This window comes from Xenopus laevis, chromosome 1L, assembly GCF_017654675.1.
Source record: "Xenopus laevis strain J_2021 chromosome 1L, Xenopus_laevis_v10.1, whole genome shotgun sequence".
NCBI lineage: Eukaryota > Metazoa > Chordata > Amphibia > Anura > Pipidae > Xenopus > Xenopus laevis.
Genome location: NC_054371.1, coordinates 68,054,407 through 68,080,964, shown reverse-complemented (window position 1 = coordinate 68,080,964; position 26,558 = coordinate 68,054,407). Strand labels below are relative to the sequence as shown.

Sequence of the window (26,558 nt, the reverse complement as noted above, 5' to 3'; positions counted from 1 at the left end):
TATAATGTTTAAGTATTAATTTCCATGGAATAGAACGCTAACGATGCTTTTATGGATGTAGACCATAAAGGGACAACATCACTAAAAGTAGACCCCGCATTAGTAAAGTATGGCCAGTCCTGCTATAGAATGTGTTTTGACATAAAGTTTGACATCAAAATAAGTGAGGGTTGTACAGTGCCTCCATGTATTCGCTGAGGAATATGTGACAGGTTCTAGAACACTTAGGAAACATCTCTTCCCTCCACTGCTCTGTATTTTTTCTTTCTGTTTTGGCAGGAGATCAAAGTGCTCCCCCCTGTGGCAGCAGTGACCCAGAAATGAGTTTGATTCACAGAGTCCTTCCTCCATAACAAGTAAATAACGTCAGTCACAGAGTGCATGTGTGTGAGAGGAGACACAATCTGTCCCCCCCCCTCTTGCCCTCAGTACCACAGCCGCTGGGCTGAACCTTACGAGCACAGGATCACCCATCTGGTTGCGGGGGGGGACACGTTATACGAGCCGGGCGGAGGTGGCCAGGAAAACCCGAGCAGGTAAGAGTCAGGGTGCGGGGAGGGCGGACTCCACGTTAGCAGGCTTGTTGCACGCCTGTATGGGCTTTTCAGCGAGTTGGGGGCGAGCCCGGGCGGTTTGAACACTGCCAAGGTCGCTGCTGCTTAGTGGAAAATAATCGAGTACGTCATTAATATGGCGCCAAAAGATTCGCTTGTTGCTAATGTTAGCGGAGCGCTCGGGGCTTGTTGGGTAGCGACTTGTGTAAGGTTGCTGGGTGGGTGTGCCCGGGGATGGTGGTATAGTTTGTATGGGGAGATAGTGGTAACTTTTGCCAGCTGTATACACATGCCATGCGCACGTACACCATTTGTGTGCCTGAGCGGCCCGATACATTCATTTGAATGCGCGCTGCTGTGTCAGCATCATGATCCGCCTGAGAGGGCGCGTTCCTCCTCTCTTGCGCGCGTGCGTGTGTGTCGCAAGGTGTCCCTGCTCCGAGCAATACTTCTAGGAAACGTGGCCGCCGCGTTGTGGTAGGTCCTGGTTAATGGACTCGGGGTCGGTATTCTGACACCTCGCATTAGGTAGCATCCCCTGTATGTAATCCTTGCGGTTCATTAGCGGATAATAGGAACGCCTGAACGCAGCAAGAAACTTCTGTAACCTCCCTATGCAATACCATGTGTGTGTGCAGGTGTCAGTTCAGTCTTATTGGGGAGACACTTTGTGCAACTGGACTTGCAAGAGAAATGACTTCACAATCACTCGTCTCATGGGCAGGGTTGCCGGGTCTAATTTTCAAAATCAGCTACAAAACTAGCCAAGAGGCTAAAAAAAAGGAGTGCAAAATATGTGCAGTGAAAAAATACATGAATATTTCCCTCTTTCAAATTTTTCCATGAAGCAAAATGGGACAGATTCGGCCGTCACCAGGGGCATCACTACAGAGGGGGGTATAGGGGCCCTAATTCATAGACAATGTCAATCAATATTGGTAAAACTTTTTGGTGGCCAGCAGATTTTTGCCCCCAAAATTGTCTGAAATTGAGGAAAGTCACCGGAAAATGCGAGCATGCTTAAAGGAAAACTATACCCCCAAACAATGTAGGTCTCTATAAAAAGATACTGAGTAAAACAGCTCATCTGTAAAACCCTGCTTCATGTAAATGAACCATTATCATAATAATATACTTTTTTTAGTAGTATGTGCCATTGGGTAATCATAAATAGAAAATTGCCATTTTAAAAAATAAGGGCCGCCCCCTGAGATCGTAAGATTCACTGTGCACACATACAAACCACATGTAAGGTCACATGAGCCAATTAACAGACAGAGTTCTGCCTTTTGCTTCCTCACTTCTTCCTGTTACAGTTAGTGTTGTAGTATTTCTGGTCAGGTGATCTCTGAGGCAGCACAGATAGAGTCACGAAATGGTGGTTCAAGGCAAGAGATGTAAAAGGGCAATATTTATGTAAATATATATTCCAGTTTGGTAAGATTCTTTAATATGTCATTCAATTTGATATAAACTATCTGTTGCTTAAGTATTCATTTTGGGGGTATGGTGACTAGAGACTGGGGTACAGAGCCCAAAATCTGGTAATGACCATCTTCTACACAAGGCAGTCCCATTGCATGCTGGGTATTTTAGTCTTAACATTAAACTCTGCAGTCTGATAATTATTAAACAAAAACTACATTACCCAACATGCATTGGGAGACACAGGCGTAGCACAGAAGTACAGACTAGCCAAAGGCCCGAAAAGTAGCCCAAATCAATACCTTGGCTAGTTTGTACTTTAAAAACCCGTCGGGCCTTTAAATTAGTAGCCCGATTTGGCTGGAAACCTGGCAACTCTGCCCATGAGTCTGTGGGGGGCTGAGGTTGAATGGTCTGACGTTTGTGCACACTCCAGCCTACACTTTCATCATAATTATTGTTTTAATAAACGTGCAACGTTCTGATTAGCTTTAGCCTGGCTTGTGGGTAAATTCATTGGTCCTGGGGTAGAACTTGAATCTGTTTTTGCCCTCAGCGTGTAACAATATCATGATTTTTGAATTAGTGGCCATGTTCGAAGCAATTGTACAGCCAAAAAACTTTGCCCTGGGGCGAGAGGAAATGTATTATACGTTAGGGCAAAGATATTCAACTTGTCGTTATCCATTTATTTGTGAACTACATCTGGCAACTTCCACGATAATGTGACGGAAGCCTGTATGGTTTCTTTTAAAACTGAATCCCGGTTCAGTGTGTGGGATATGGAACCTGGCTGGATTGACAGGGTATGTGGCTTTCACAAGGTATTAGCAAGTATAAGGGTAAGTACATAAAATGCTTATTAGAGGGACAGTAACTCTGTATGGCATCCACTTGCAGGGAAATGAATGAGATTTATTTTGGCACTTACGTGATGCCCTGTAAGTGCAAGTATTACTAATGTATGTGTGCTTGCACAGAAAGGATTAAAGCCTTACCACCAAATAAAACAGGTTCTATCATGCACACTTTTGTATGACTTCAGAGATTTTCTAACTTGCAGAAACGCTAGACAACACAGTTAAAACGACGGGATTTAATGAGTCCTTCCAAATGAAAATGCTAACCCAAGTTGCAGCTTAAAATGCTGACGCAACCCTTGCACAAGTACTTTTCACACGTGTTGGTTTCTCTTCAGTTCTGTGACATGGTTTTGTGCTGTGTAACGGTTTTCACAGAGACCCACCCCCCACGGGTGAGCACTGGGATCTTTTGCAGATCTGGCATCAGTGCGCTAAAAACAGCTGGGGCCTAGACAGGACGATTGCTTAATTGACTAGATTGTGGTTGAAATGATATGGCCCGAGGATATAGCAGCTTATATATGGCCCAGAAAATTGTGGCTTGTCTAACCTGTAATGGGTGCCTGCACATGTGCTACTGTGCAAATTCATAGGCTGAGTTTTGTTATTGTGCTACAATACCAACAAAGCAAAAATACACACCACTTACATGAGGTTGCAAAACTTTCTATAAGTAGGAAGTTCATTCAGGGGAGGAAAAGTTAAATACTAAAAAAAGAACTTAAGAAAATTTCAGCTTTTTTTCTGATACATCGCTGCTGCTGCTGTCTGCATACGTCATGGCTACGACACCATGTCATGCCCAGCTGTCACTTTATATATCCTTTCACAAATAAACGTCACCCATTTTGGACTTCATCCATAAAAAGAAAGCACCTGGTTAGAATGTATGTTACGCACCCTCCTACTGACTCTCTTGCAAAGGATGGACTATGTCATCTGATCCCTTGTACACACAGTTTATGAATGTGTGGTGTGCTTAACTCATTCAATGCCGCTGTTCTGTGGAATCCTTAGGGATGTGGTTTGAACATTCTGGGTGAAATATTTTGGATTCACTGACAAAAATGTTAGTTTGCGAAAGCCCTAACAGGAATTTGTATAGTGCAAACCTTTCATTTCTTTTGTAGTTTATAACTAAAAACTAAAATAAGCAAAAGCAGAAATAAAATCTTTAAAAAAAAAAAAAAAAAACTAAAATAAGCTCATTGTTTTGTAAACTCTGTGTAACATCTTAAAGTTTAATACCCCAAGTTTAGTTATATTAGACTTTGAAACACTGGGACTTCATGCCTTAAGTCTACTAGAAATTCATTTAAACATTAAATAAACCCAATAGGCTGATTTTGCTTCCAATAAGGATTAATTATATCTTAGTTGGGATCAAGTACAAGTTACTGTTTTATTATTACAGAGAAAAAAGGAAATCATTTAAAAATTTGTATTATTTGGATAAAATGGAGTCTATGGGAGACAGCCATTATTAATAATTCTGAGCTTTCTGGATATCGGGTTTCTGGATAAGGGATCCTATACCTGTACTACCCTATATCCAACAACTGCTCTGTTTGTAGTGACAGGCGGATGCCATTTCTGTCATGGCATAGTAGTGGACCATAATGACTTGTGACAAAATACTTTTTTTCTCCATGGACATTATTGTTATTAAATATATTACAATGCCATTTTCAGCAGTGTGTTAGATTATACATCATTCACATAGTCTGCCCTAGTGGAGTTTACAGTTTAAGGTCAGTTTTATCAGGAACCAATTAATCTGTCTGTATATTTATGGATAATGGCAGGAAACTGGGGTACCCAGAGGAAACCCAAACAAGCATGTTGAGAACATACAAATAAATATTTGCCGATAGTGCCCTGGCTGGAATTGAACCCAATACCCCAGCACTGCAAGGCAGCAATGCTAGCCAATGTACTGCCTCATTAGCTTTAGAAACTACACGCATCCCCTTTAAGACATGTTTTCATTGTTGATCACAGTGTTCTTACTAATGATGATGATCTGAATTAAAGTATATAACATAGGTATGGGATCCCTTATCCGGAAGCCTATTGCCTGTAAAACTCCAAATTATGGGAAGGCCATGTACATAGAATCCATTTTAAACAAATATTTTTTTAAAAAATGATTTCCTTTTTCTCTTTAATAAGAAACAGGACCTTGTACTTGATGGTAACTAAGCTACATAAATCCATATTAATGGAAAAATATTCTTGTTAGGTTTATTGTTTACATTTTTTTTTTAGTAGACTTGAGGTATGGTGATCCAAATTACAGAATGATCGCTTATCCGGAAAACCCTAGGTCCCAAGTATTTTTTATTATGGGAAATATTTTATCGATTTAGATACTCTGTCCTGTCTTTCATCACAGAATTCTTTTCAGCAGCCTGTGTTTTTTTTTGTGAATTTCCTCAAAATTGGAGGAAAACCTGCTCACAGTTAGATTTATCACCAAAATCCCCATGTGTATGGGTGCTTATTAGGGATGCACCGAATCCACTATTTTGGATTCGGCGGAACCCCTGAATCCTTTGCAAAAGATTCGGCCGAATACCGAACCGAATCCACCCCTAATTTACATATGCAAATTAGTATTCGGTTCGGCTGGGCAGAAGGATTCGGCTAAATCCTGCTGAAAAAGGCCGAATCCTGGATTCGGTGCATCCCTAGTGCTTATACAGTTGCAGTCACCAAACACCCATAAAGAGGACAATGCTTAAGTAAGAAAATTTATTTCTACCTTCTTTTCACTTCTAAGAGCATTGTATACTTGATACATGAAAAAAGGCTGGTTTGGCAAATGTACAACGTTGTTCTAAACAAAATGCATCATGCGCAATTTCTCTGTGTCTTGGGCAGGTATAGGCAACAGGGTTTTTTGCCACAACAGTGGGGAGCATTAAAACACCTGTTGGGTTTTAGCCTTACTATTGCCTCATTAAAGGAACAGTTCAGCTTGCAAATAAAAACTAGATAAATAGATAGGCTGTGCAAAATAAAAATGTTTCTCATATAGTTAGTAATGTATAAAGGCTGGAGTTACTGGATGTTTAACATAATAGCCAGAGCACTACTTCCTACTTTTCAGCTCGCAAACTCCGAGCTAGTCAGCGACTTGAAGGGGGGCCACATGGGACATAACTGTTCATTGAGTTTGCAATTTATCCATAGCATGAAGCTCAGATTCAAAAGCAACAGATATGACCCATGTGCCCCCCCTCAAGTCTTAGATTGGTTACTGCCTGGTAGCCAGGGTAACCAGTCAGTGGAAACCAAAGGTGGCCATAGATGCAAAGATCCTATCGTACGAATCGAGTATTCGTACGATTTTCAGACCGTGTGTGGAGAGTCCTGACATTTTTCGTCCGGCGGAGATCGGTCGTTTGGTCGATCGGACAGGTTTGATTTTGTCCCGACTGATCCCTCCGGAGCCCATTGTGCTGTCATCATAATCTGATCGTTCGGCCATAGGGCCAAACGTTCAGATTACCCCCAATATAGCCTGTTAGTGGCATATCGGGGATCTTTGCCAAACAATCTTTTTGTCTATGGCCACCTCGAGAGCTGAAAAGCAGGAAGTAGTGTTCTGGCTATTATGTTAGACATCCAGTCACTCCAGCCTTTATACATTACATTTTTGCATAACTAACTATATGAGAAACATTTTTATTTTGCACAGCCTATTTACCCAGTTTTTATTTTTACACTGACAATTCCTTTAAAGAATGCATATAGTTAGACAATAGTAAAGGATTGACAAAAGACATGCAATGTCATTTATGAACATCACCTGGGCAGTAACCTATAGCAACCAAATATTGATGAGCATTTTTCAGCCAGCAGCAGGTAGAAAATTGAAAGCAAACATTTGATTGGTTACCATGGGTTACTACCCTATTGTAAATTTACCTAGTGTTCATAAATGAGCCCCGCAGAGTACATCAGATATAACCTTTTGCCTATCTGAATCCTACATTACATCTAACTGGACCAGTGAATGTGAAAAACCGAAGCTGTCTTCAGTTTGTTTCAGAAGGGGGATCCTGGCTCAAAAAGGGCAATTAACCAATACCTGGGTCAAAATTGTGCTAAGGGTATTAATACACTATATGGCTGAAGTATACACTTACATACTGTCTGTTTGAACACTCTCTTTTGAGTTCCAAACTGTCTCTGGAGGAAACATCATCACAGGGACTATTTTTGGGAGCATGGACTTTTTGGGGTGTCTGCTAGAGTGAAATTTCGCCACTCCATTCATTTCTATGGGATTTTGAAAGGCATATTTATCAAAGGGTGAATTTCACCCATTGATAAATACTCTTGAAAATTCCATATAAATGAATTGAGAGTAGTGGAATTTCACTCTAGCGTAGTGTGACCATCTCTAACTTAACTTTGATAAATATACCCCTTTGTGTGCAAGCAGTGACCTTTGCTTTAGCCTTTGACTTGACCTTTGACTTGGCTTGAGCTAAAACGCATACTACAAACCAGGCCTAATTGTCCAACAACAGTGCCCTACCTCATTAGTACTCTTGTGACTGATTGGAAGCTTTTCAAGCAGCAAAAGAAGAGGCAACCTAATAATAATACAGTACTTTTAGATTTGAACAAGATCTTTCAACAGGCAGCTGTAATAGCATGATTATATTGTATTTTCAATCTTTTAGTTTCTTCTTTGTTTAAAAGGCAACCAATTGTTTCTTGAAATTATCTAATGTATCTAACAGTGAAAACAATTTGGGCAGAAAAATCCATAACTTTAAAACGCTTTGTAAAAGACTTAATTTTATTTTAATCTCAAAGGATACCATTGTTTCCCCTGTAAAGTTCTACTGTGAATGCTAGGCCTCATTTACTTACACATGCAAATGCAGTTTGGAGTATCTGTGAACACATTTATTTAAAAACTCTATACAAAAAAAATGCATTAGAATCATCACATGTATTGTGTAATCTTATGGTTAATAAAATAAAACCTTTTTTAGTCCATCTTTAAAAATCCTTGTCAAATTTAAAATATCCCAGCATTGTGGATCATACTCTTGATGCGTTTCGAGGCTTCTGAGGAAGTGGCGAGAAGCCACGAAACGCGTCGAGTGTATGATCCACAATGTTGGGATATTTTAAATTTGACAAGTATTTTTAAAGATGGGCTAAAAAAGGTGTTATTTTAATAACCATTTTTCTCCCTTGTTTGCTCTGTATTTGGTTGTAAATTACACATACAATATACACCTTTGGGGGTCAGAATAACACGTGAAGCACTGGGAGTAGTTGGGGTATTGGACTCTCATTGTGTAATTTTATACATGCTTTTCTTAATGCAAATGTCAAGCTTGCAACTGCATGGATATGTGTACATAGCCTAAAAAAGCAGGTGTTCAGAATGTGCTCATTCTAAAGCAGACTATGTTCTGTTTTGTCTTGAGTTCTTGATGATTGGAGTTTTTAAAACGTGGATAAGTTCAAGTATGCAAGTAAACTTATACACAAGCAGGAAGACATCTACAATTAGGGAAATGAGTTGTACCCATAGAAAGTAAAATGAGCAGAGTGGTTAAAAAAATTTAACTACAGGTATGGGACCTGTTATCCACAATGCTTCGGACCTGGGTTTTCCGGATAAGGGGTCTTTCTGTAATTTGGATCAGGTTTTGCTTCCAATAAGGATTAATTATATTTTCGATTGAATCAAGTACAAGGTACTGTTTTATTAGATAACAGGTTTCTATATAACGGACCCCATACCTGTACTTGTTAAATTGGGCTGAGCCTTTGAAGTAGGCTCAATCCTAATGCTTTTCATTTTATTGTAGTTATGTCCTACACATTTCTGATCAGCAGTTGGTTTAGCTGAGATCTAAGATTTAAACCATTGGACTACATATAATTAATTACTGAAAGTATTTAGGAGCCACAAATGCCTTTTAGGAAAAACTAGTTGTCTTCCTATGTCTGTTGTATCTTTGTGTTAGGCTGCTTCCTTAACTTGTGTATTGAGTTTAAGCACAAAAGGTATTCAGTGCATTACTGATGTATTGAAAGTAGAAAGTGTGCATGCAATATTATTTTTATTAGCTAATCTGATAGAATATGATCCAAATTTCCAACGAAGTGCAAGCCACAAGTTCACAGATGGGGCGTAAGAGCATGTAGAAGGCACAGTTTAGCACAATAAGATGTTGGTATAGATCTGGGAGCAAAAGATTTTATGATTATTTTATTTGGCAATTCAGGGTCCCACCAAAGATCTGTTGGCAGGGTTGCTGCCTTTGTGTTGAGCATATTATTGTAGCTTTGTGGATTAAAGATGACGAGTCATTAGGAGTTCAACTAAGACAAGCTTTTGAGAGAAATGGAAACTTTGGGGATACTTTTATTAATGCTTACTGTTAAAGATTAGTTTGTTGAGCATATTCACAGTTGGCCTTTATTCAAGAACGATTTGCTGGTCCTGGAAATGGCAAGAGGAAAATATAACAACATTTTCATATTCATATATATTTCATATTTTTCTGGTTTACTATTTAAATCGATAACAGATCTGGGTCATCATAGTTATGATATTGAATTGCAGATAATTCAACGAGAAAAGAGGAAAAAATATTGGCTTTTTAAGTAATCTGAAATAGTTCTATACTAAATGTCGTATAAATGGTCTCCTGTGTAAAGTTAGCCTTACAAGCTTACTAGGCTGCTTCCACTGCTACAAAGGAGCTTTTTTGTATAGTATTATTTTTACAACATTAGTATCCAATATTCTCATCCGAAAAGGTCTGTTCCTAACTTTCAACTTCCCCCTCTGCCTTTCCTGACGTTCCTCCTCTTTCACTGCCCAAGATCTCACCAAGAGAAATTAGGCACTGTTAGGAATCAGATGACAGCACCTTACATCACCTCTGTCACATAAACACTCCCAACAATCCAGATACAATCCACCTGCGTTATACTCTTACATACATCTGCACGAGTACAGGCCCATAAAAAAGAATTTGTTTCATGCTGGGCTCCCCCACAGGTTGATTTCTCCTTTAAGGGGACAAATACTGTTTGTTAGCTCTATGTTGGCCTCTATTGCAATTCTACAATATCCCATCCCTACCCAATAATAAAATTCCGTTACCAATTTCAGAATAGCTCAGATCAGAGCAGATTATGTGAGATCTAGTTGGCTGAAGAGTGAAAGCTGGACCAAGTGGTATCAAAGCTGGCCTGTGCACAAGGTACAATAGGCTCCTGCTGAGCAATCGACCACAGCATTAATATAATGGGGGATATGTTTTTGGTTCCCTGCTCTCAATAAAGAAGGGTGCAAAAGCAATACAAATATATGTCTCTGAGACAGACCAGCAGGAGAAGTTTGCTACCCCCCAAAAACTACCCATATTTTATCCTAATCCTCTTGTGACCATTGTTTTGCAGATGTTATAGTACATTAAAGGAGACATATTATGTAAAAAAAACAAGAATGTTCCAGTGCATTAAACTCTTTTAGATATAGAAGGAAAAGTTGTGTTTCTGGTTACTTTATTGAAAATTTCTGTGAAAAAAACCCTACTAGTCCCGCCCATCTGTTCCACTTTCTTCCCGCTGAATTGTCTGGCTGTGCAGGGGAACCAGCAGCACTCGGCACACTGCATTGTAGGATAGGAACCAATCAGCAGCTAGGCTTACCTGATAGGGAACTGAAGCCTGTCTTTGCTTGAGTGACTGCAGGGCTGTCCACCTCCTACTGTGCTTCTGGCAGGGACCGTTAGGGCATGCTCACCCTTCATTTGAAAAAGGGACCAGAGAACATCTATGGGGAGTTCCAATAAAGGGGCTATTTTTGAAGACAATGTTAATTTACAGCCAAAAGTAAAACCAGCATCATATAGTATACATTATTACCTACACAATCAGGTTTTTTTAGTTTATCCCATATAACTCCTTTAAATAATTTATTTTTACATTTTTTATTTGTAATATGTGAGCTATAAAGCCAAGCTCTTAACTAACTTTCTGATATAAATTTGTATGCAGCATTTGCATGCTCATGCACTACACTAATAATGTAATAGGTTTTTTTTTTTATCTTTTTGGATTTTTTTTCAATTTTAATACACATTTATTTACACATATTGGCTTCCCTTGCAGACTGGCAGCCCTATCCCTAAATAAGCCATGAAACGCACACGCCTCCCGAGCAGCAGTGAAGATTCTGATGACAATGGCAGTAAGTGCTTTTACAAGTTTATTTTCATTTGTAGCTGAAGGAACAGAGTGGGACGGTGTGGATGTGTACGTTGAATTTTTGTAATGAGTAACAGAAGTGAGAGGAATACAGTATAGCTTCTTCTTTATGTAACTCTCAAACAAGTTTCTGCTCACAACCTGGTAATAGTACCTGGTAATATTAAGTGCTTTTTTATTGGAAAATGAAAAAATCTATAAATATTATCCATTTTGTGATGAAAGTATTTTCTCTATCATTAAGCTATACACTTTTCCACAGTTGTTTCAGTCATGTCGTATTGGGGGGCGGCTCAATCCTTTTATAGGCTGAAGTACTGTTTCCATTTGATATAAGCCTATGGAAAGATTGCCCTGCCCCCAGCTCCGCGTGAAAGAAGCACCTGCCATGTTTGAGTATTGCCTTTGGTAAGTATTTCTAGGATGGGGGAGGCTTTGAGGAGGTTTTGGCTGCAAAGATTTTTGCTGAATCTCTTCACTAATATTGGCATGTTACTATGGATATTCAAGATCTCTTTAAAGGTGAAGGAAAGCTACCAAAGCAGTTTATTACCAATAGATTAGACACAATAATGCAAGCTATAAAACGATATTTATTTTGTAGAATGTTTTAATATACCTGAGTAAACCGCTCTAGAAACTGTTTAGCATAGCAGCTGCCATATTAGCTTGGTGTGACATCACTTCATTCCTGAGTCTCTCCCTGCTCACTCATAGCTCTGGGCTCAGATTACATTCGGAGGAGAGGAAGGGGTGAGGAGCAAACTGAGCATGCTCAAGCCCAAGCCTTGGAGGTTTATGCTGAAAACAGGAAGTCTGATACAGAAGCCCATGTGTACACAATAGAAGTAAATAGATGCAGTGTTTCTTTTGATAGAGGACTCAGAGCAGCATTACTTTGAGGGTTTATTGGTGTATTTATATAGACCTTTCTGATAAAGCTCACTTAGTTTTAGCCTTTCCTTCTCCTTTAAAAGTTGTGTCAGTTCCAGAGAAGGACTGGAACTATGTCACTAAGATTTGGTGATGCATTTGAGCACAGAAGATCTAGGCTTAAAATACTTTTTCAGCAACTTTCCCAACTTGGCCTCATCCCCTTGAATTACTAGCCTTCTGTTGGTCACTAAAGTTACCAGTCACATTATGGGCATGATTGAGTGAAATCACACTCAAAGGCAGATGGGACAATGTTTCCCCAATTGGAAATTGCTCCCGGTGAGTTACAAAGAATCCAAAAATCCTTTTGGACTGCACCCTAATTGAATCACCCCTGTTAAAACTGACTTCTCAAATAAATGTGTAAAATTGCTCCCTTTCACATTTTTGCATTATTTGAGGGGTTAAAGGGAGCCAGCAGGGGCAGTTTTGTTTGTTTTCTACTTAATTAAATATGCAATGGTTTTACCAGCATGTGCTATTTGCCTGAAGTAGAGCAGTGGTAGCCACTTAGGGTAGGGACACACTGGGCGATTTGGGGAGATTTAGTCGCCTGGCGACTAATCGCCGCGACTTTCCACGACCAATCTTCCCCGAATGCCTCCCCTCGCTCTGCGCCTGGCTAAAATGAAAAATCGCCTGCGCTAATCACACGCGGCGATTCGTTTTCCGAAGTCGCCCGAAGTTTCCTCGTGAGGCAACTTCGGGCGATTTCGGAAAACGAATCGCCGTGTGTGATTAGCGCCGGCGACTTTTCATTTTATCCAGGCGCAGAGTGAGGGGAGACATTCGGGAAGAAAAGTCGCTGCGATTAGTCGCCAGGCGACTAAATCTCCCCAAATCGCCCAGTGTGTCCCTACCCTTAAAAACATGGAGCTATCAATTCTGGCAGCTGAATCATTTGGAGTGGTGATAAGGAGGGCCATCTTGTAACCTGCATGCTTTTCTGTTGATAGGCTGAGCGGCTTTCCTCTGTTTTCATGGTTTGAGCTGTTGAGTGGGAAGAGGGGTGTTTAGCATCAGTTTGCAACACAGCAATAAAGAGAGACTAAAGCTTATCCGATCACAATTATCAAGGTCGATGGGGCTTTGTAAGTTAAGGAAATGGCTTGCCTCATTTATTTTCCAAACGTAAATATATAAACATATATTTTTATATAAATGCATTAAAAATGCATTTCAATATGGGATTCTGGTTGAGATGCACTAAGATTATGGTGATGGCATTCTTTAATTTCTAAACAAGGAGCTGCTGATTTTAGCGCTATAAGTCTGGAAAAATGTAGTAATAGTTGTTGGAAACCTGTGCAAGCCCTGTAAAGCTGGCCATACATGATTTTATTTGTTGTACGACGAACGATCAGCTATCGATCTCTCATTGTAATGCAACGATCTAAAACGAATATTTAAACTGTAGGATTAAAGTAGAGAGCACTTCATTAAGGAGAAAAATGCTTGGGAACACTAAATTAACCCCGTTTTGCTGTTTCTGGTTCTTGTATAGAACATATTCTCCTTTAATAAATAAAGTGGTTTTATGTACTGTTAATTTGTAAAAGAGCATTTGTAGAAAAGTGATTGGCTACATTTATTGAAACCTGCCAAAAAATACAAAAATAAATAATTGCAACTGCACATCCTGATTCTACTTGAATGAATTTCTGGCTCTGGGCTTTAATAATCTTAGGGGGATATGGTGATATGGTCTGTATTTTTATCTTGAATGTTCTGCCTTAGAAATTAAAGACAAAAAACTATTATTGTATCACTTGCTGCTCCCACAGGATCTGTGTTAACAAAAATCATTATTTCAGCACCATTTTCTATTCCCACTTGAGTTTTCTGGATATCTTGGGGTTTTTATTCTGTCAGTCATAGATGTCATTTCTGGGGATTACAAAAAATAGTTTACAATCAGGTTTTTGTTGCCATTTACAGTGAGTGTTAAAAAAACAGACTGTTAATGTAAAATGCACTTATATTTAATCATTTCAAGGCTAATGTTGAAGTAATATTATAAAAAAAAAGACATTAAAGTGAAAAGTGATAAGGGTGTGACAACTAGATGGCATGTTTGCTATTTTTCTGGCCCAGGACTCTGCTTCAACTATTGTAAGACTTAAAAATTCTTGTAGTCAGTGTAGAATATAATAGTTTATGCTTACGTGCAGATGCAGATCAATTTGGTCATTGAAACTGTTGAATTATAATTTTGTTCTGCTTTGTAAAGTGTTTATAAAAACAATTTTTTTATTATTTACGATTGGCAGAAGATATTTCATTAGCACCATTCTTTGTTTCCCCTTAATCTGTAAACCACCATTCCTTTTTTCTTTTTTTTCTTTTAAAGGTCTCTCTACATCTTGGTCTCAACACTCAAGATCACATTCAAGTTTGAGACATGAAGATAGGAAGCCATCTGAGGTATTGTCATTGATACAATTCAGCATAAAAACTGTTAAAACTAGTATCCATGCTTTTTTAAAGGGGAACTGCGTTTATTACTAAAGCCTTCCAATTTATGTATATTTAATTTTACGTTGCAAACAAGGTCCTCACTCAAAGAGCTTATAAGATTTTAAATGTGCATTATTTGGGAGATTTCACAGTAGTTATATTTGTTACCTTGGCTGCTCCAGTCACCATAAACAAGAATTGATATCCTTGAATACTGGTACTCATGTGTAGAAGAACAAGCAGAGCTTTGGGGCAACCTATTGGTATATGTATTCTATTGTTGCACATAAGGTCTACACTCATAGGGCATATGTGCATTTATTTTTAAATTCATAAGCTTGACAATGTTTGGCTGCAACCAAAACACTTAGCTTGTAAGTCATTAACAGATATCACTTGCTGGATTCCAACATGAGCCAGCAATTTGCAGTGCACTACTGACAAGTAGCAAACTTGAGTTGTTCGTAGTAGGAAAAAATGTTAGGTTGATGCAACCTCACTAAAGAAACATTTATATGTTATGGGGTTGTTCACCTTGGAATTTACTTATAGTATGATTTAGATAATGCTAATCTGCGACAATTTGTAATTGGTTTTCAATTTGTATTATTTGTGGTTTTTGAGTTATTATTTTTGAGTTATTTATTCAGCAGCTCTCCAGTTTGCAAGTTCAGCATTCTCGTTGCTAGGGTCCAAATTACCCTAGCAATCATGCATTGATTTGAATAAGAGACTTCAATATGAATAGGACAGGGGCTGAATAGAAAGATGAGTAATAAAAAGTAGCAATAACACTACATTTGTAGTCTTACAGAGCATTTGGAGTCAGTGATCCCGTTTGGAAGCTGAAAAGATTTAGAAAAGAAGGCAAACAAAAAAAAAACTAAAGAGAAAAATAATGAAGACCAGTTGAAAAGTTGCTTACAACTGGCCATTCTGTAACATACTAAAAAATAACTTAAAGGTGAACTACACCTTTAAAAACCAATAGCAAATGAAAAACATAAACCTATTCTGCAAACAAATTATTAATCACCCACTGCAGTTTGGGTGCATGCTTATATCAATGACCATTCCCCTTTAAATGTTTGTGATCGGAAGCAGGGATCTTTAAGCTGTAGAAGCTAGTTTATCCACTCTACTTATACAGGCTCTGAAGGTTAATTCATTCAGTAACAGATTTGTGCTTCTATTTACTTTTCAGTTGTAATTGATACATTTTCTTTCTCATTTACCCATTTTCTTAGTGTGTATATATATATATATATATATATATATATATATATATATATATATATATATATATATATATATATATATATATATATATATAATTTATAATTGATATAAAAGTATACAAGTAATTATTTGTGTATATCTGTCACTTGGTTACCTTGCTACATTTTTGACCTACACAGAGGTCAAATGAGGTGCGGTTTAGGGGTAGAAATATATTATGCCCCTAATAGGTCAGAATCAAAAAGACCATTTAAAAGTGATGACGTAAGTTGACTTTTTTAATGACGCAGGAATTCATTTTTGTATCAAATATGTGGTAATATTGGATATGAATTTATATTTATGATGATTGTTGCATTTAATAAATATTCTGATACAATAAAACTATTTGGTATTATCATTCTAATGAATTATGCACAAGGCTTGAGTGCTCATTTACAGGCTGTGTCTCTGGGTTTTTCCCTAGAAGATTTTAAAAATATTTTTTTAGCAGGAGCACCACTGGAATGTGCCAGCATTAAGGTGGCTATAGATGTAACAATTGCGACCTTTCCTTGAAAAATTGTTTGTTTCAATATATACCGGTACATGTAGAGATGAATCATACGATATACAGGTAGAAACAATAGAATTTCTACCTGTATCCGACAATTCAGCACTAACAATGGCTGATGTTCGGGTGCCCTCAAAGGTACCCGATCAAAATCAAAACGAGCCAATCGAGTTTCAAGTCTTCTGTTCACCATACACACATTGAATATCGTACGAAAATTAGTTTCATATGATATTATCTTTGCGTCTATGGCCACCTTTAGCCACAAGTTGTAAAAGAGGACAGCCTCAGTGCAAACTCAAGTTATTATTTTCCTGCTGTATCCATATGTTTCTGTTTTGGCTTAGTTGATCCTTTTGATCTTTTTCCAGGTGTTCAGAACAGATCTGATCACTGCAATGAAGGTGCATGATTCATACCAGCTGAACCCCGAGGACTATTATGTGCTGGCTGACCCATGGCGCCAGGAGTGGGAAAAGGGGGTACAAGTACCTGTGAACCCAGAGTTTATTCCTGAGACAGTTGCCAGGTAAGGAAATTTCAAAATTTCGATTCAATTCATTAGTGTTGTTTTTAACCAGCAAGCTCAAATCTTGAAAAGCGCAAATAAAGAATGCCTGCATTAAGTCAACTAGAGAAACATTTAAATACAATGTTTGTACAGACAAGTCCTAGCTAAGTACCATTTTCGACAAGGATAAAAAAACAACTGCGACTCTCTTTATTTGCTATTTTTCTTCTTTTACATTTAGGGCATTGCTACAGGTGTTTGGGAAAGCTAAGATTTTACTGGAGGGAATTCACTTCTCTAATATAACTAAGCAGAATGGCGGACATTCATAAGTATATGGGTGCAAGGTAGATTCCAATCAGGCTTAATAACATTTATGTGAAGTAGCATATTTAATTAAAATATTTAATATTTCATTTAGCACTTATTAAACCGGTGAACTAGCCCATTAAATAATTACATCCATCTATAAGGCTTGCTTTCTGTATTTAATGCCTTTTTACAAATGTTACAAACAGAATCACTTAACTTACTACCCCTTCTTCTTTCCTTCATTATTATTTCAATTCTATAACTGGAACTGAAGTCTCCTTGCTTCTTTTGCTATTTCCATTCACTAACATCAAATTTTGCTTATACCACAAGCCTGTAAAATGTTGGGTGTATTGTGTTCTCCCAGGGCTTTTGCCATGCACTCTGTACTGTAACAACCTTGAGTCATGATCTCCATGTTGCCAGATTGCTTTTCTGTTTTAATCCTCGTAGACCTATCATCTTTTCGCCCTTATAATTTAAATTTTCTGTTCCCTTGGAAACCTTGATCATGCTGATTCTCTACTTACATTACTGACTGATGCTTTTCTGACCCTTAAACTAAGAAAGCTGCATCACCATTTTCCCTTAAATGTGTATTTGCCACAAGGTTCTGTATTTGTTCTCTTGTTGTTTTTATTGTGTACTCTGCTTTCGGAACCTCATCCATTCATTTGCATTAAATATTATCTGTGTCCTGCTTATATCTGAATCAAATATATCCACCCGTCCTCCTGGATGAATCCGTGGTATCTTATATTAAACCTAACAAAAACTGAACTGAGGAACCTGGTCCTATTTCCCTTTTTATTGTTCCTGCTGATGGTATGCTCATTAACCCTGTTGACTCACTTTTTCTAACGACATTAATACCATGAACAGAATCTGTCACTTTCTTTCCAAGCACCTGGCAAAACACTTACTCAAGCCCTACCTGAATTTGACTACTGCATTGTGCTGCTAACTGACCTCCTTATCTCTTGCCTCTTCCCACTTTCATCTCTGCTGATCCACTTCTTACCTGAAGACGGCCATACTGAACATATAAAGAGCTGCGTGTATGGCCAGGTCACCAAATGAGCAGATCTTGCCCCAGTTCGGTCACCCAAGGGTAGCCATATGTGGGGGAGAGAAAGGACAGATGTTAATAAACTTTTATAGAAACATGTTCCCTAGGTAACGGATGGGGCTTTTAATTAATAATGAGAAACAGGACAGTTTATTGTATCTTTGTTTGAAATCTTAGTGTGTAATGTCCAGATGTTATGCACTTTTTAAAGTTCTTAATTCTGCCTAACAGCATAATATCCAAGCATAATTTTATCTGCACAGTTAACCACCTTTCCCCTATACAGACAGATAAAAATTGCTTTCCAGGGGTTTTTACACCTCCTGGGTCTGTTAGGCGGAAATTAATTGTTTATTCCATGTCTTAAAGCATTGGGTTTGCTTTGAGTGCTTTCACACTGTGAAGTGATAATTTGAACCAGCAGTTTGGGGAATTAGTAGGAAAAAAATTTAGTTTGGTTTCTTGTGAATTATTTCTCTGTTATATCTGTCGGGGGAACCCCTGTAGAGATGCAGCAGTTGTTTACCTGTATGTAATTACTTGCTTTGTTTCCTTTCACTGTAACCAACGTAGAGGTAAAAAGTAATATTTTTCCATACATTACTTACAGATTTACAGAACAGCCTTGGTGGGAAAAACATGCAAGGGATTAAAATATATATTCATGCTGTTATTTTGCAAAAATACATAGGTTAATCAATATTTTCTTGGCTCCTGTTCTAGAATTCTTCCCTTTTACAAAATACTTGTGTCACTCTAGTATTCAATAAAATAACTGTGATACATATTTGGGTTAGAGGAATCTTGCACTGTAGCCCTGCAGTCACCTCAGAAAGTATGTGATGCTCCTCTTAGAAGTAGTCTACTGTTTAATCTAGTATGCTCTAAAAGGTAAAATTACCATAATTATTTCATTAGGGTATTTTCTTTAGATAAAAAACTTAAAAACAGAACAGACCATTTCATTTTGGACATTTGTTTCAGATGTATTTTGCTCTCTGTAATAGGGTAATAGCTGAAAAAGATAAAGTAGTCACCTTCAGTAGACCCCGTAAATACATCCGTTCATCTGGATCAGAGCCTCCAGAGCTTGGATACGTTGACATCCAGACTCTTGCAGATGCTGTATGCCGCTATGACTTGAATGAGATGGATGTAGCCTGGTTGGAGTTAATTAATGAAGAATTCAAAGAAATGGGTATGTTGGGTCCCAAAACTACTTTTTATCATGTTGTTTGCTGTAATGTAGAAAATCTGATTTCTTTTGTAATTCTCTTTCTTCAACTCAGTATTCATAGATATTAAAGTTAAAAAAAGGTGTTTTAATTAAGATTCTTATGATAATTCAGCTTTGTAAACAGTTATGATGAGCCACTTGCAAGCTATAGCTCAAAAAATGTTGGTCTCACACAGTTTAGCCATCACTGAGATTAGATATTCCAGGGATGCACAATGCTTGGGACCTGGGGTTTTCCAGATAAGGGATCTTTCCGTAATTTGGATCTCCATACCTTAGGTCTACTAAAAAAAATATTTAAAAGTTAATTAAACCCAATAGGATTGTTTGACTCTAAAAAGGGTTAATTATATCGTAGTTGTGATCAAGTACAAGATGCTGTTTAATTATTACAGTGGAAAGGGAAATCATTTTTTAAAAATTGATTTATTCGATTAAAATGGAGTCTATGGAAGATGGCCCTCCTGTAATTTGGAGCTTTCTGGATCCCATACCTGCATTTGTATTTTTCAGCATTCTCTTTGCTTATGTGGTCTCCTGTACGTCTAGGCATGCAGCAACTGGACGAGTACACTATGGAACGAGTCTTGGAGGAGTTTGAGAAGAAGTGTTATGACAAAATGAACCATGCAATTGAGACTGAAGAAGGTCTGGGCATAGAGTATGATGAGGATGTTGTTTGTGACGTGTGCCAGTCTCCGGATGGAGAAGATGGCAATGAAATGGTTTTCTGTGACAAATGTAACATTTGTGTTCACCAGGTTAGTATTCTATGTGTCTTAGATAACGTCCAAATGCACTAGTATATCAAAATAAAAATCTATCAAAACAACTGAACCAAAAAAACAAAACAAATCATCATCATGTTCTAGTTTTAATTAAAATACCCATGCTATGTTACTGAATTAGATGATGTCTCTTTTTATTAAAGGGAAAATCATAAAAAAAGTCTCATGTTTTTCCATTATAAAAGAAAATGGTTGCAGTTACTTGTATATTAATTTGTCTTAGAGTTATTTGTAAATGTGCTTGTTATTGATAGAAGTATATGTATTTTTCTGCGCCCTGGATAAGTTCTATTACTAGTTTTCATAGGTTCAGCTCCAAGACCGCCACTAGAGGAAAGGGTGTGAGGGGGCCAAATCACATGGAAGCTTGACTTTCCTTCCTGCAGAATAACAATGCCAAACTTTATAAATACAAATGGGTTTGTGTAAACACTCCAAGTTATTTGGGGTCATTTACTTCCCCCGCAGGCACGAGTGCAGGATCGCTAAGGGTTGCCCCCATTAGTAACCTGCCAGTATAAATATATATATATATATATATATATATATATATATATATATATATATAGATATATATATAGATATATATATAGTATATTATATTCTATATTATTCTGTAGAATAATGGGGTGCCTATAAAATAAGCACTCATTACATCTAAAACAAAACTAGTAAAGCTAGGCTGATTTACTAACAAACGACTTCTGTTACCCATAGAAAAGTCTACTATACATTAGGAAAGGAAAGCTAACCTCTGATTGCTTGCTGTGTATAAACATAACTGGTTAGTGCTAGCACAAGTTGAAGAGGATGGAGCTCTCCAGCCTAGGCTCAACAGATTCGAATCGCTAACATTCCAACCTCAAAAGAGACAGGACCCAACAGAAGTTTTGACTCAGGAATGTTTTGCCAACCAGACTTTATCAAATTCAAGTTATCAAGTCCATTAAATGTATTTTATACCTTCTCCAGTCAGTAAATTACTTTCAGAGGTGTGTGTAAAACATAACCAATCTTGGAAAATTCTTACTTTACACAAATGTATTTTCAATAGGCATGCTATGGCATATTGAAGGTACCTGAAGGAAGCTGGCTTTGTCGCACATGTGCCTTGGGGGTACAGCCAAAGTGTTTGTTGTGTCCAAAGAAAGGCGGAGCAATGAAGCCAACTCGTAGTGGCACAAAATGGGTCCACGTCAGTTGTGCTCTATGGATTCCAGAGGTAGGAATGATCACTATTTTCACATTTTGAACACTTTTAGTTAATAGTTCTGTAAACACAGTAACAATAGCAGCAGCTGTTCATTTTCTCTTTTTTACTTTGCTACAAAAATGGGACCTGTCACTCCTATCATGTTAGTTAAACAAAATAAAATTTACTTATACTGCATTTATTATTTACATTTTGTTTCCTTCAGCCTTGGAATTACACAATCACAATATGCAGGCAGGATACTGTTATTAAGACAAGTTGTGTATCACCTCAAAATCTTGTGTATACACCAGAATGGGGGGCCTAATGCCCATACACAGTGCCCTACACAATTAAAAAGTGTTAGGAGGGAGGGGGAATGTGTGGAGTGCTATGACATCTAGGAAGTGCTGAATGGAAAGTAAAAGTAATTGACTGTCCTGCCTCTATGCCTCAAGCATAGAGGTGGGGCAGGTTATATTTGATTGACAGCTAAGATATTTAAACACCTTTATAACAGGTATGGATGCTTTAATTTAAAATAGAATTTGGGTTCCATGTTTAATTTGCAAACAGCTTTTATCACACAGCTTTGTAGCTGACAGGTCCCTTTAAGAAGTCCTCAGTACCTTTTCATTAAGTAGACCAAATAATATTATGCCCACTCTACTTCATATTTAATGATTTATCCGAAACATTCTTTAAAGGTGCAATATACAACTTGTTTTCAACATGAACTCAATGAACAGAGCTTGTATTGGTCATATTTTCTATCTATTGTGATTTATTTATGTGCATATTCATTTTGTCTGTAGGTGAGCATTGGCAGTCCAGAAAAGATGGAACCAATTACTAAAGTGTCTCACATACCAGGCAGCCGTTGGGCATTACTTTGTAGCTTGTGCAATGAGAAAGTTGGGGCCTGCATACAGGTTGGTATTACATAATTTATTTATCTGAGGGTTTTTTAATATACCATAAAGTGTATGAATACAATAACTTTACCAGCAACATTAATCGCATAGAAATAAACAAGATGGAAATGTTGTACACAGTACATCCAGGCCATCTAAGAAATAAACAGATAATGTTCCGTACAAAACAAAGTATAACTCTATAGGGCATATATGGTTGAATAGGCAGATCGCCACAGTTCATGTACAAACAAAAAAAAGAGCTATGAAGTCTTATGTGGTGCGAACACAGCTATGGAATTGTGCTCTGGTGAATTTTTGGGACAATCTTCTCTTCATCCTTTGATCAAAACAGAGTCCGTAGGTCTTCTTTCATAGATGTTCAACTGTGTGTTGACTTTGCTTTGTTAAGGAGTGAGATTTACCTGTAGGTGACACTTGTGATTATGTCTCCTGAACTTGGATGTACCTGTTTTAGGATTATTGCTTCTGTTTTCCATGCTCACAGAATATTCCTGTGATCTTTATGGTAAGAATCCTCCTCAAGATAAGTTGCATTAAACATGTGTGCCATGTATCATATTAAGCTACAGTATACAGTATGTTTTAGGTTCAGGTTCAGCAGAAGAACTGCAATGTTTCATGTGATAACATATAAAAATAGCGGTGATTAGGTATATTACTGTAACAAATGCTGGAATTTGTCATATTTATAAACCTGTATCTGATGATATTGTGAAGAAGTCATATTATGTTACTATACTGAGGGGCCCATTTACTTAGCTCGAGTGAAGGAATAGAATAAAAAAAAACGTTGAATTATTTTTTTGGCTACTTCGACCATCGAATTGGCTACTTCGACCTTCAACTTCGACTTCGAATTGAACGATTCGAACTAAAAATCATTCGACCATTCGATAGTCGAAGTACTGTCTCTTTAAAAAAAACTTCGACCCCCTACTTCGCCACCTAAAACCTACCGTGGTGCCATGTTAGCCTATGGTGAAGGTCCCCATTCAGCAGTCGAATATCGAGGTTTAATTAACCCTCGATATTCGACCCTATGTAAATTTGCCCCTAACCGTGTTCTAGACTAGTCCTGAAAAGGTAGACCATTAGATTCCGAGTGCACAGATAATCTCCCTGCATCAAGGATGTAACTATAGAGGAAGCAGACCCTGCAGCTCCAAGGGGGCCCAGGAAGTATAGGGGCCACATGAGGCCCTAATTCATATACAATTTTAATAAATATTGGTAGACATTTTGGGGGCATAAAAAAAAAAAAAAAAAATTTGCTGTGGGGCCCAGTAATTTTTAATTACTCCACTGCCCTGCCATTCATGCCAACAAAACACTCACAACAAAGAGACCTTGCAACAATCAAACATGGAGTAGTTTCAGTTGTCCTGTTTAGATCAAGAAATAACAAAAACATAGATTTTAAATAATTTAATTTGGACCCTAGCAACCAGGTGGCTGAAATTGCAAACTGGAGAGCTGCTGAATAAAAAGCTAAACAACTCAAAAACTACAAACAATAAAAAATGAAAAATAAAGGCAAATTGTCTTAGAATATCCCTCTATACATCATACTAAAAGTTAAAGTGGACCTGTCACCTAAACATAAAAAGCTGTATTACAAAAGTCATTTGCAAATTAAACATGGAACCCAATTTTTTTTTTCATTAAGGCATCCATACCTGTTATATAGGCGTTTAAATATCTGAGCTGTCAAATCAAATATTACCTGCCCCACCTCTATGCCTGAGTCAATTACTTTCACTTTCCATTCAGCCCTTCCTAGATGTCACTGCTCTCAACCCATTCCCGATCACTCTTTACAGTCTATTGTTGTGTAGGGCAATGTGTATGGGCATTAGGTCCCCCATTCGGGCACATACACAAGATTTTGGGGTGATGCACAACTTGTCTTAATAAGTGTCCACAAAATGGCTCCTGCCTGCTTGCTGTGATTGTGTGATTCCATGACTGAAGGAAACAAAATGTAAATAAATATAGTGTAAGTAAGTTTTATTTTGCTCAACTAACATGATAAAAAATAATTTGGAATTATTTCTTAGGTTGACGGGTCCCCTTTAAATCAAAGGTGAACAACCCCTTTAAGGAAAATGATTAATAATATGATAAATGGAATGCTGCATGTAAACATGAAAGAAAATGGATCTACTCTTTATGCCCGATGAGCGAGTAGACATCACCTCTGCATGGTACAGGGAAGATTAATACAGAACACATTTTGTTGATATTATCTACCCATTTTACCACACTTAAGAAATAAAACATATCCATGTTTAAATTAGTCCTTGCACAGATTGATATAGTCAGCTTTGGCATGTATTATAGATCTTTGCCCAGGACCCTGCAGGTATTTTTGTTCATATTCTGGTTATCTTTTTTTGTAGAGCAGTATGCTGTCCCCTGCTTCACTTTGTCTTCTGCGTTTATCTTTTCAGTTTATTGATTTCTGACTACCCAAGAGTAGATTGTTCAACAAAGTAAACTCAGTTAATAAGTGTCTTGTGTGGGTTTTATTTGCGCCTTCTGTTTGCTGTGTGGTAAAGCCTTAGTGGAGAAACCTGTTTGGATTCCTTTCAAATAAACATGCAGATATTTTGTTACTGCTGCCCTGAAGTCTGAAAGTTGTCCTTTAGCAAATGTTATACAGTAGTATACACTTTTTTCATTCTAATTCCATATTGACTTTAAAAAAGAGCCAAGATTCTATGCCAGCAAGTCAATCATGTGATGTTGTTTTGTACAAATATGCTAGAAATATTGCCTTTTCACTAAACTGCCAACTTTGTGATATTACTCAGAAAACTTTTTTAAAAGTATTCATGTATTTTTTAAAACCACTCCACCATGGGGAGAACATAAAGCTCCTTGCTGATAATCCCGTGGCTTGAATTAAATGTAGAACCCCAGCAGTGCAAAACTATATTTGTAAACTCAGTTGCTGAGTTCTCTTAAAGGAGAAGGAAATCTACAGAGGAAGTTTATTACCAGTAGATTAAATAGTGCAAGGTAGAATGCTATATTTATTCTGTAGAATGCTTTAACATATCTGAGTAAACAGCTCTAGGAAACTCTCACTGTTTGTTTAGTATAGCAGCTGCCATATTGGCTTGGTGTGTCGTCACTTCCTGCCTGAGTCTCTCCCTGCTCACTGATAGCTCTGAGCTCAGATTACAGCAGGGAGGGGAGGAGAGAGGAGGGTAAGAAGCAAACTGAGCATGCTCAAGCCCAAGCCCTGGAGGTTTAAGCAGGAAGTCTGATACAGAAGCCCATGTGTACACAATAGAAGGAAAGAAATTTTTTGACAGAGGACTCAGAGCTGCATTACTTTGAGGATTTACTGGTGTATTTATATAGGCCTTTCTGATAAAGCTTACTTAGTTTTAACCTTTCCTTCTCCTTTAAATGCTTTGGCACAGCATCGTCATGGGGCTGGGCACATGACCAGTTTACAATAGATCTAGTAGATCATCATCCATGCAAGTGATGCATTTTTACGGGTTATGTTCAGTGTTTTTTCTACAAAGGGAAGTCTTACTTTTCATTGTCTTCCTATTTTGTTCCCTCCCCATTTTTTCCTTCTCTAGGTTGATCCTTGTTGCTGCCAGGGCTTGATAAGGCTAAATGGTGTTTCTGTTATTCACCGATAAATGTACAGCTTTGACTATCTGTTTTTTTTTTTTTTTGTGCCCTTTGCTGTAGGGAAGTGAATAGAGATATTTCGACTTTCATGCTGAAGCTTAACCCCTTCAGTACTTTTCTGCTGTTATGATTTTATAAAAGTATAGCAAAAGCAAAAAAAGAGCTCTCCCTCTACATATGTGTACAGCTTTATCATTTGTGGATATTTAGTTGCCTTTACATTTTTATATAGCGTAATAGAAGAGATGACCTTAAATCTATTCTAAACTCAGCAGCATGTCATTAGGGCACAGTGGTTGACACATATCAAGTACTTGCCTCCATTGAAATGTCATTCCTTACAAACTATGAGTTAGCATAATTACTGACATGAATGAGATGTACTTTACATTGTTCTCCTGAACTATACATCATCTTCCTGCTTTGCTTGGATATCGATTTTTCACCTTTTCCATAATCCCAAGGTCTCATTCATATATATGTGGCATGATTTACTAATATAACTACACAGTTATGTTTTGTGCAAAAATGTTTTCTTTCTAGAATCATGTTAATTTTGCTTTGTAAA

The 26,558-nt window shown here is 37.7% G+C and overlaps 1 protein-coding gene across 1 annotated transcript in view; it reads left to right on the top strand.

The window, feature by feature from the left end:
• The first annotated feature begins 313 nt into the window (after window positions 1-313).
• jade1.L (jade family PHD finger 1 L homeolog) overlaps window positions 314-26,558 on the top strand; it is a 34,339-nt gene continuing 8,094 nt past the window's right edge. Inside the window, exons 1-8 of the mRNA XM_018231856.2 lie at window positions 314-536; window positions 11,009-11,087; window positions 14,391-14,464; window positions 16,661-16,818; window positions 19,189-19,379; window positions 19,968-20,179; window positions 21,261-21,428; window positions 22,214-22,330. Of these exons, the coding sequence (XP_018087345.1) occupies window positions 11,036-11,087; window positions 14,391-14,464; window positions 16,661-16,818; window positions 19,189-19,379; window positions 19,968-20,179; window positions 21,261-21,428; window positions 22,214-22,330 (972 nt within the window). The 5' untranslated portion in view covers window positions 314-536; window positions 11,009-11,035. The remainder of the gene's footprint in view (window positions 537-11,008; window positions 11,088-14,390; window positions 14,465-16,660; window positions 16,819-19,188; window positions 19,380-19,967; window positions 20,180-21,260; window positions 21,429-22,213; window positions 22,331-26,558) is intronic.